The sequence below is a fragment of the Pan troglodytes genome, chromosome 4, assembly GCF_028858775.2.
Source record: "Pan troglodytes isolate AG18354 chromosome 4, NHGRI_mPanTro3-v2.0_pri, whole genome shotgun sequence".
Classification (NCBI taxonomy): Eukaryota; Metazoa; Chordata; class Mammalia; order Primates; family Hominidae; genus Pan; species Pan troglodytes.
This window is the reverse complement of record NC_072402.2, coordinates 106602680-106615048: the sequence shown is the minus strand read 5'-3', so window position 1 is coordinate 106615048 and position 12369 is coordinate 106602680. Positions and strand designations below refer to the sequence as shown.

Genomic DNA, 12369 nt, shown 5'->3' with positions numbered 1-12369 from the left:
AAATGGCCATACTGCGCAAGGTAATTTATAGATTCAATGCCATCCCCATTAAGCTACCAATGACTTTCTTCATAGAATTGGGAAAAACTACTTTAAAGTTCATATGGAACCAAAAAAGAGCCCACATCGCCAAGTCAATCCTAAGCCAAAAGAACAAAGCTGGAGGCATCACGCTACCTGACTTCAAACTATACTACAAGGCTACAGTAACCAAAACAGCATGGTACTGGTACCAAAACAGAGATATAGACCAATGGAACAGAACAGAGCCCTCAGAAATAATGCCACATATCTACAACTATCTGATCTTTGACAAACCTGACAAAAACAAGCACTGGGGAAAGGATTCCCTATTTAATAAATGGTGCTGGGAAAACTGCCTAGCCATATGTAGAAAGCTGAAACTGGATCCCTTCCTTATACAAAAATTAATTCAAGATGGATTAAAGACTTAAATGTTAGACCTAACACCATAAAAACCCTAGAAGAAAACCTAGGCAATACCATTCAGGACATAGGCATGGGCAAGGATTTCATGTCTAGAACACCAAAAGAAATGGCAACAAAAGCCAAAATTGACAAATGGGATCTAATGAAACTAAAGAGCTTCTGCACAGCAAAAGAAACTACCATCAGAGTGAACAGGCAACCTACAGAATGGGAGAAAATTTTTGCAATCTACTCATCTGACAAAGGGCTAATATCCAGAATCTACAATGAACTCAAACAAATTTACAAGAAAAAAACAAACAAACCCATCAAAAAGGGGGCAAAGGATATGAACAGACACTTCTCAAAAGAAGACATTTATGCAGCCAAAAGACACATGAAAAAAATGCTCACCATCACTGGCCATCAGAGAAATGCAAATCAAAACCACAATGAGATACCATCTCATACCAGTTAGAATGGCAATCATTAAAAAGTCAGGAAACAACAGGTGCTGGAGAGGATGTGGAGAAATAGGAACACTTTTACACTGTTGGTGGGACTGTAAACTAGTTCAACCATTGTGGAAGTCAGTGTGGCGATTCCTCAGGGATCTAGAACTAGAAGTATCATTTGACCCAGTCATCTCATTACTGGGCATATACCCAAAGGATTATAAATCATGCTGCTATAAAGACACATGCACACGTATGTTTATTGCGGCACTATTCACAATAGCAAAGACTTGGAACCAACCCAAATGTCCAACAATGATAGACTGGATTAAGAAAATGTGGCACATACACACCATGGAATACTATGCAGCCATAAAAAAGGATGAGTTCATGTCCTTTGTAGGGACATGGATGAAGCTGGAAACCATCATTCTCAGCAAACTATCACAAAGACAAAAAAACCAAACACCGCATGTTCTCACTCATAGGTGGGAATTGAACAATGAGAACACATGGACACAGGAAGGGGAACATCACACACCGGGGCCTGTTGTTGCGTGGGGAAAGAGGGGAGGGATAGCATTTGGAGATATACCTAATGTTAAATGACGAGTTACTGGGTGCAGCACACCAGCATGGCACATGTATACATATGTAACTAACCTGCACGTTGTGCACATGTACCCTAAAACGTAAAGTATAATAAAAAAAAGAAAAACAAAACAGAAAAAAACCTTTGAGATCTAGGACTAGGCAAAGACTTCTTAGACTTAACACCAAAGCACCAACCACAAACCTTAAAAGAAATAAAATGGACTTTTTTTTTTTAAGACTAGTCAAGTGCAGTAGTGAGAATGGGAGAAGGAGTAAAATGAGGAGTTCAATCTATAACTGACTGTGAACAATCAATTGAGTTATCCACTGTTCGGACCAGCCTAAAATGGACTTCTTTAAAATTAAAAAATTTTGTTCTATGAAAGACCCTGTCTCTTGAGAAGATGAAAAGACAAGGTACAGACTGGGAGAAAACTATTTACAAATGACATATATGTCAAAGAAAGAGAATATATAAAGAATTAGAATATATAAAGCTCTAGAATATATAAAGAATGCAAGAGTTAAAAAACAAAACAAAACAAAACAACCAAACATCCAATTAGAAAATGAGCAAAAGAGTTGAACAGGTATTTCACAAAAACAGGATATACAAATGACAAACCAGCACATTGAAAAGATGTTCCAGAACATCATTCATTAGGGAAATGCATATTAAAACAACAATGAGATATCACTACACATCTTTTAGAATGGCTCAAATATAGCATAGTGAAAAAGTGACACCAAATGCTGGCAAGGATGAGAAAAAACTGGATCACTCACACATTGCTGATGGAAATGTGTAATAGTACAAAACTAAACTAAACATGCAATTACCATACAATTAGCAACTGTGATCCTAGGCAGTTACTCCAGAAAAATTGTAACTTATGTTCACATAAAAACCTATACATAAATGTTTGGAGACCTTTATTTGTACTAGCTCCAAACTAGAAACAAACCAAACATCCCTCAAAGGGTGAATGATTAGACAAATTGTGGTATATCCATACTGTTAGGGGTTGAATTGTATCCCCCAGGAAGATATGCTCAAGTCCTAATGCCTGAAATCTCAGAATGTGAACTTATTTGGAAACAGGGTTGTTTCAGATGTAGTTAAGATGAGATTATACAGGAGTAGGATAGGCCATTAATGGAAAAGACTGTTGCCCTTATAAGAAGAGGAAAATTTGGATACAGAGAAGAGACACACAGGCAGAGGGTCATATGGAGACAGAGGCAGAGACTAGAGTAAAGCTTCTACAAACCAAGAAATGTCAAGGATTGTCAGCCATCACCAGAAGCTAGGAGACAGGCATGAAACAGATTCTCCTTTGGAGTTCTCAGAAGGAACCAACACTGCCAACACCTCATTACATACTTTCACCCTCCAGAACTGAGAATAAATTTAATAAATAAAATTATGTTGCTTTAAGCTACCCACTGTGCAGTATTTTATTACAGCAGCCCTAAGAAACTGATACACATACCATGGAACACTGCACTACTCAACAGTAAAAAGGAATGAAAGTAGCTGGATGAATCTCTGAAGAATTATGCTGAATAAAAAGCCAATGCCAAAAGGTTACATACAACATGACTCCATTTATATCACATTCTTGAAAAAACAGACTAATGGTTTCTAGGGGTTACTAAGGAGTTAGATGGACTGAAGGAAGTGTGGCTAAAAGTACAACGTGAGAGATCCTTGTAGTGATGGAAATGCTCTGTATCTTAACTGTATAATGTCAGTATCTGGGTTGTGATACTATTTTATGGTTTTACAAGATGCTACCATTGAGGGAAACTGAGTATAGGGTACACGGGATCTCTCTGTATTATTTCTAACAACTAAATGTCAATCCACAATGATCTCAAAATAAAAAAATTAATTTAAAAATATGTATCACCGCTGCTACATCATGCTTCCTCTGGTGAGGTGAGGAATTTTTTCATTTTTTATTTTTGTGGGTACATAATAGGTGTATATATTTATGAATACATGAGATATTTTGATAAAAGCATGCGATGTGTTATATTCACATCACGGTAAAGGGGGTATCCATCACCTCAAGCATTTATCCTTTGTGTTACAAACTATCCTATTATACTCCTTTAGTTATTTTAAAATGTACAATTAAATTATTATTGACTACAGTTACCCTGTTGTGCTATCAAATATCAGGTCTCATTCATTTGCCCAGCACTTCCCACTACCCTTCCCAGCCTCTGATAACCATCCTTCTACTCTGTATCTCCAGGAGTTCAAATGTTTTAATTTTTAGCTCCTACAAATAAGCAAGAACATGCAAAGTTTGTCTTTCTGTGCCTGGCTTATTTCACTTAACATAATGACCTCCACTGCCATCCATGTTGAAAATGACAGGATCTCATTCTTTTTTTAATGGCTGAATAGTAGTCCATTGTGTATAGGTACCACATTTCCTTTGTCTGTTGATGGACACTTAGGTTGCTTCGGACTCTTGACTATTGTGAATAGTGCTGCAATAAACATGGGAGTGTAAATATCTCTTGGAGACACTGACTTCCCTTCTTTTGAGTATATACCTAGCAGTGAGATTGCTGGATGGCATGGTAGCTCTATTTTTAGTTTTTTCAGGTACCTCCAAACTGTTCTCCTTAGTGGTTACACTAACTGAGTTCAGGTTTTTATCTTCTCATATGTCTTGGGCTCCTACCTAAATAATCTGTTTTGGAGGAAGGTCTTTTTTATTCCCCTTCAGGACTTGAAAGTTTCTATTGTATTGTACCATGCTGGCAATCAATTAGACACTCAGAGACACTATCTTAATACCAAGAATAAGATTAAAATGTAAATTTCCTGGTTTTGATTTTTAGTGGTTTTTAACGATAATGAGACCTGCAGGGGGTGTATGCCTCTAGTCCTAACATTTTAAAATCAACATGTCTGATCATGAAATCAATTAGAAAAATTCATTTCTTCCAATTAATCCCATTTCAGCCTTTATCTATGACATAATCTCTCATATATGAACATGTTCCTTTTGTTCAATAATTATTGAAAAAAATGTATTGCTGGTCTCACTATGTAAAATACTATACAATTATGTTTATAATACCATTGAGCAAACAAGCAATACATACTTCAGGAAGTAGAAATTATAGTAAATGTATGATTATTTAGTACATGATGCATAGGAGGCCATAAATAAATTTAAAACGTGGAAGCTTCCAGAACCCTTGCATGTGCTATTTCCTATCTCTGAACATTCTTTCCATATATTCTTCACATGCAGGTTATCTTCTGCCTATCTCCTAGGAGACCTCTGACCGTCCTTCTTAAGTAGCTGTTCCTCTGTTATTCTTCTATCTGAACCCTTATTTCACAGCAATGATAATAACTGGTAATTATTTTAATTTTGTGTTGGTTTCCTCCACAAAAGTGTAAGTTTCTTGAGCCACGTGACCATATGTGTCTTACCTCTCACTGCAATCACAGGATCTGGTAGATGCACAATCAACATTGTTGAATGAATTCCCTATTTACATAGCACATTTTTTTTAAATCACATAATTCTAAAAATCTGAGCCAAAGGAGAAAATGTAAGGTTCCTGAATTTAAAACTAGAACACTACTCTAGATTATTAAGTCTTAGCTTTACCAGAAGCTAGATGTGACATTTTGCAAGTCTCTCAAAATTTCTGGACCTCAGATGTCACATTATTTGAAAGGCAGTGAGGCTAAATCAAATGATCTCTTAAGATTCTGCATGGCTCTATGATTTTATAATACATGAGGTATTTTTAAATACTAAGTGATAATGATATAAAACAGGTTAAGACAATACAAAATTAAATAATCATTTACTTTTTATAAATCAAACCAAGCATTCAAACCAACAGTAACATCACTAGCTCTTTATGCCACCAAGTCATAAATGACATATGCTTGGTATTTTTTCCCATAACTTTTTTCTAATACAAAAGTCAAGGACCACAAATCAGGAAAAGATTGGTATTATTTCCATTTGAATAAACAGACTTTAGAAGTAATGAGTGAAGGTATATATACTAGACTGATATTCTGTGTTGGATTAAAGTATATTTAGTGTATGTTATACAATACAAAATTTTAGCGTATTAAATACACTAAATGCATGAAGTACATTAAATGTATTTAATTTAGCATATTTAGTGTATTTAACACATTAAAATTTTTTTATAAAAATTTCAAATGGTTGATTTCTTTCATTCTGTATTTTTTAAATAAAATTCTGTGATAGCTACATTTCAACTAAGACCTGCATTACTTATATAAGCTTGAACTCTGTTTTTGCTAATGTGTCCATTTAAAATCACATAAAAGCCATTCTTGAAGTTTATTTTTCTCTTCATATTATTCAATTCTAGGAATCAAAGCCATCAAATGATTTATCATATAATTTATTTTTTCACTGTCATTAGATGTTTTAGAGACATGGATATATTAAATTCAAATTATAAAAATGTGGTTTTAGTCTCATATTTTGATATGACAAATACTGTTATTTCTATTAAGTAAACATTCAATATAATTCCATTAATTTAAAAATAATTTAAGAATGCAAATATCAAACATAGACTATTTCTGACATTTAGGAAGAAATGTAGTCTTACAAGTAACACAGTACATGAAACTAACAAAGTGTTGAGAAGTAAAGATAATGTAAGTTTATTATTAAAACTAGATAAAAATTGATTTTAATTATATATGCATATTTAAACATACATGTGTAGTTATATACACATGTACACAATAAAAGGAAATATTCAAGAAATACTAAGAAATTAAAATGCAAACATTTGCCCTGGAATCCCTTTCAGACTATGTGTTTAGCAAAATATGTTAACATATAATTCAAAGGCAAACTTAACCCTACCAATGTCTGCATTTAATGAAATTTAGCAGTAACTCTTTAGTCATATAAATATACTTAACATTTTCAGGATTATACCTTGACTCTAACAATAAAAACTCCATGGTAACAAAGGTTAACAAGAGTTGGGTTAAACAGGTCTCATCCCCTGAAAAGCTTGGCATACTTACCCCTGCTAACTTATTCTCTAAAGAATGCTGTTAAAATCATAAGATCAAGCAAATAATATGATCAAAAAGACAGAAGCTATGGAGTCAGCAACTCATGTCTTTTCTACCATTTACTATGTATGTGATTGTAAGTAAGTTATGTAAAGTCTCAAAGACCTGAAGGTAAAACACAGGCTACTATACAAAAGGCACAGGAAGATAACATTCAATGAGTTAACATATATATATATATATATATATATATATATATATGTACATTTATGTATGTTGCATATATGTTTATATATGTTATATATAATATATATGTTTATATGTTATAATATTATATATATATAAATACCCAGCATAATATGTGACACAAAGTAAAAACTCAAGAAATGTTACTTTCCATATATCCACTACCCTTCAAGGCTCCTCTCTTATATCCATTCTCATATCCTGATAAATATAAACAGGTAGAGGAACATGGATTATACACCCATTATGTAGATAAAAAGAGAGGCAAAGATTTGTCAAGAAAACATGCAAAAATTCAAATAATCTCATAACTTCTAGATTAGGGAGCCCTTAAAGATCATCTCCTCCAACAATTTATAGCCAGACATTCTGGTGAAATGGTTAGCACTTTCAATTTTCTTTCTTTATATCCACTAAATTTTAAAATAGGACTCATTATAATGTGTGCTTTTGCAAAATTATAAAAAGTAGAACCACTTGGTCATCTATAAACATGTGAAGAGATTCATCCACAAACACAGAAAAGCAAAAGATAATTCTTTTGTTTAATTTTATATGTGCAATGGGTGATGTTTTATTTTACCATTCAAATAAAATCTTCTGTTAATGCAATACTAAAAATTTGCAGATTTAGTAAAGGAATGATCAGAGTAACTCAAATTTTCCTGTTCTCGCCTTTACGGGGCTCATCGATTCCCATTTAATGTTGCAATGGACTGAATATTTGTATGCTGCCAAAATTCAGATGTTGAAAACCCCTAATACAATGGTATTAGGAGGTGGGGGCCTTTGGAAGGTAATTAAGTCATGAAGGTAGAGCCCTTATCAATGGGATTAGTGCCATTATAAAAGAGATCCCGGGGAGCTCTTACCCTCTTTCTGCCATGTGAGGATACAATGAGAAGACAGCAGTCTGCAGTTCTGGAAAAGAGTCCTCACAAGAACCCAATCACGCTGGCACCCTGATTGCAGACTTACAGCCTCCAGAACTGTGAGAAATAAAGTCTGCTCTTTATTAAGTCACCTAGTCTATGGCACATTGTTATAGCAGACCAAACAGACCCAGACAAAAATTTAACACCAAGTTGTAATAACAGCTACAGTATAAATCAGAAAAGTAGCCCTCTAAAATTTGATGTGGTATAATAGAATAGATGATGTTGCCATTCACTGAAATAAAGAATACTAAGAGTGAACTAGGTTAGGTTGAGTTTGGTTGGGTTGTATGGAGATTTTTAATTCAGCCTTTAGACGTTGGGAATTTAGGATACTTCTAAGACATTCAAAAAGGCATGTCAAGTAGGCAATTGGTTACATGGCCACGGAGTGCAGAAAATAAATCTGAGAGAGAGTAATAAATGGGTCATCTTCACCAGATCACTTAGGGAAAAAGTTCAGGGAAAGGAGTGAGACAGCCTAGGGCCGTGCCTTCCCTAACTCTAAAATGGATTGGCTGAGCGGAAGAGAATGGGTTTGCAAAGGAGTGGCCAGAAAGAGAGGATTAAGATCTGGCATTTTGAGTTCCAAAGGCCAAGGGAAAAGAAAATAAATGAAGTCAGTAAATTCAGATACTATTAAGAGGTCAAGTAAGATAGTTTCTAAATTTAGCTAGCAATGTAGACGTCATTGTGATCTTAGAGCTACCCATTTCCATAGCAATAGGGCAAAAAGCCAGACTTTGAAAACTAAGTGGGAATTGAGGAAATGAGTGAGCATAATCACTCTTGGAACAAGTTCGAACTAAGAGAACAGAAAGCAAAGATAGTACTTGGGAAAAAATACGGAGATTTAAAAAGGATTATTTGGGGTGGGTAGGGAGGTGGAGATTGTTTTTCGGAGTCAAGACTTAAGTATATTTTAACAGTGAGCACAAGGACCCAGTTGGGAAGGAAAGGTGAACATAATACATAAATTATGTAAAATCTGAGAAAGTAGAGACAAGAAAATACAAAAACAAACAAACAAACAAACAAAAAAAACAGGCATAAGAAATGAACTTAGGACAAAGAACTGTTCCTCTATTGAAGTAAGGAAAGATGATGAGTACAAATTTGGGTGGGTTTGTAACTCTAATCTCAGAAAAGAAGAAAAATGTCATCCAATGTTTCTAATTTATTTCTGGGATGTGGATGTCCATCTGCTCACTATCATGAGGGAGATAAGTAATCAGAGATCTGAAATAAGTGGAGGATATATGAAAAGTTGTGCAGAAATAGCAGGTACAAACTGGAGAAATTCTATATATCACAAATTCCTTGAGAGTCTTGATAAATCAAAGAATATGTGAGAGTATAATAGCAAGAAATATGTAAGGTCTAGTCAGGATTAGAAAAACCACACCAGCACCCACTGTTGTAGATGCAATTAATAAAAGCAGATTAGAAACTTGAAGTTTAGATTAAATTTTAAATTCTTAAGCAGTAGAAAGCATAATGAAGTCAGTAAAAGAAGAGTATACCAACACAAGTAAAGTCTGTGGACCTAGGAAGATATTTGCAAATCCAGAAATCAGCAAGACAAAATAGCACAGCTAATCACTGAGTGATTTTTATCTGTTTTCTAATCAGTCTGCTTCCTTTTAACATAGTAGAGACTATTTATAGGTAATATTGGTCTGCCACTTTCTTAACAGGGGAATTCACAATGGGTCTGGTGAAAATGGATGTAGGAAAGTAAAGACAGCTTTTAACAATGAATTTTTGAAAGATAGTTCAAACTGTTAAAACATTGAGACATATGATCAGGATGCTATATTTACAAAAATACACAATCATTTTTCCCAAGGACACTATATTTTTTAAAACCACAGAATCATTTTTCCAGAATCCTAGAAATTAACTATACAAAACTTTATACTTAAAATGAAAGTTTCTGTTTCTAGAAATGTTAGGTTCACACTGCCATGTAACTAAAATATTTTTGTAAAATTACAATTAAACATTCTTCCTTCAAATTGTTTCTCTTTTACTCACTCAGACTTCTTCTCACAAGTCTCAGAAGATTCTTCAATTCTCTTCTCTAACTCCAAAACAGCCTCCTCCTTGTTTAAAAGCATCTGCTGTGTTTGCATAAGTTCTTCCGCTAACGTTTTCAACCTAGAATAAACAATATCCTCAATATCAATCAACAAATTAATTTTCACTTTATACATATCAAAAAAGTATTCATACATCTTATGTTGCAATGTCCAAAACAGTAGCCATATATAATCTGATTCAAACTAAAGTAAAATTTCAGCTCCTTGGTTGCATTAGACACATTTGAAGTGCTAAACAGAAATGTAGCTACTGGCTACCTTACTGGATGGTGGAAAAAAGAATATTTCAATAATCACAGTAAGTACTCGGGCAATACTGGTCTAGAGTCTTATTCACCAAAAAGAAAAAGAGAAGTAGGTAAAGAAAAGAGAAGAGAACAACTTTGGTAGACATTGAGTAAATGGTAAGTAGTATTATTTGCAGATGTTATCTCATTTACTCTTCACAACAATCTTATGAGATATACAGTATTATTTTAAAGAAATGAAAGTGAGGCTCAGTTATTTGTCATTTTAAATTCATGGTAAGCTATTTCTATTTTCACATATTGTAGTAATACTTTAGGAGTATTTTCTGTATAGAATTGAAGACAATTTAATACATCAATTAATATGCGCTCACAAACCAGATAATTTATGTTTGTATAAAATGCATTGAGTCCTTAATGGAAGTACTTCTACCACAAAAACATACATGGCTATCATATCACTTTAAAATTTTTATCTTCAGCTTTTCAAAGCAAGACATGAAACCCAAAAGACAAAAAAGAAAATATTAAATAATCTAACTCTATAAAAATGTAAATTTATTTGAACTTAAAGAGATCATAAAGTCAAAAGCAAACTTGAAGAAATACCTGCAGCACAAATTACCAGAAAGAGCCCTTTTCGTGCAGAAAAACTCTTAGAAAAAAGACAAACTAATATGAAAATGGACAAAAAACAATGGAAGTTCACCATGAAAAAATTAAATGATCAATAAGCATATAAAGTTCATATGCTTAACACAACGGAAGTTCACCATGAAAAAATTAAATGATCAATAAGCATATGACATTACTACAACTTGACTGACTATATAAGAAGTTATTTTTCAGCTACTAAAATTGACAAGCATGAAAAATACTTGGAATATCCAGTAATAGCAATATTATTTTTTTTTAATGGAAACAATTATACATCACTGATGTGAAAAAATTGGCACAGATTTTTCAGGGGTCATCTTGGAACTGTCTCTCAAATTTTAAATTAGAAAATTATCTGACCATCTAAAAATGTGTCTTACCAAAACACTTGTACAATATGCACAAAGTCTGTCCATACAAAAATATTTGTTGCAATATTGATTATAAAGCAAAAAACTACAACATATTTAAATGCCCTAGTATAGCATACAGTCACTAAAAAAGAATTAGGTACACATATATAAGGTTTTTCTAAGATATAATTTTAAATTAAAAGGCAAGATGTAGCAGAATACATATAGCATTGTTCTAATTATATTAAAATACATATACATGCATATGTTCCATGAACTGAATTGTGACCCCAAAATTCATCTGTTGGGGCCCTAACCCCCAATATAATGGTATCTGGAGATGGAGCCTCTAGGAGGTAATTAGAATTAGATGAAGTCATGAAGGTGGGGCCCTCATGATGGGATCAGAGCCCTTATAAGAAGAAACAGCACAGAACCCACTACCTCTCCTCTCCCTCTCCTCTCCCTCTCCTCATGTACGCAAAAAAAGGGTCATCTGAGGACACAGCAAGAATTACCTATCTACAAGTCAGGAAAAGAGACCTCATGTCAACCAAATCAGTTGACATCTTGATCTTGGGCTTCCCAGCCTCCATATCTATGAGAAATCATTTCTGTTGTTTCAGCCATCCAGCCTATGGTAATTTGTATGACAGTCTGATATGGTTTGGCTGTGTCCTCACCCAAATCTCATCTCGAATTGTAACTCCCACAATTTCCACATGTTGTGAGAGGGACCCAGTGGGAGGTAACTGAATCATGGGGACAGGTCTTTCTCATGCTCTTTTCACAATAGTGAGTAAGTCTCATGAAATCTGATGGTTTTAAAATGAAGAGTTCCCCTGCACAAACTCTCTTTGCCTGCTGCCATCCGTGTAAAACGTGACTTGCTCCTCCTTGCCTTCTACCATGATTGTGAGGCCTCCCCAGCTATGGGGAACTGTAAGTCCATTAAACTTCTTTGTCTTCCCAGGCTCAAAAGTCTTTATCAGCTTCGTGAAAACAGACTAATACAGTCCAAACAGACTAATACAATAGATTTATGTGGTATGTGTTTATATGTGAGTGCATAGGATAAGAAACAGATGACTATAAACCAAAGTTTTATCAATACTCTGAGAGGTGTGGGATTGGACTAGGGAGTGATTTAAGTCCAAAGAAGTCTTTCATGGTTTACTCCGTATATATCATTGTTTGAATCTCTTATAACAGGAATAGATTTTTTTAGAATCATTAAATAATAGGTAATAGAGATAAGAGAGGCAGAAAAACTATTATACATAATCAG

General features: G+C 34.0%; 1 protein-coding gene across 47 annotated transcripts in view; it reads right to left on the bottom strand.

The window, feature by feature from the left end:
• FER (FER tyrosine kinase) overlaps nucleotides 1–12369 on the bottom strand; it is a 439457-nt gene that overhangs the window by 293558 nt on the left and 133530 nt on the right. For all 47 annotated transcript variants that reach the window (XR_010156938.1, XR_010156953.1, XR_010156948.1 and 44 more), the window contains one exon: nucleotides 9759–9881. Coding sequence is in view for 19 of the 47 variants with exons in the window: in XM_063810513.1 (XP_063666583.1) it covers nucleotides 9759–9881 (123 nt within the window). In the remaining 28 variants the exon portion in view is untranslated. The remainder of the gene's footprint in view (nucleotides 1–9758; nucleotides 9882–12369) is intronic.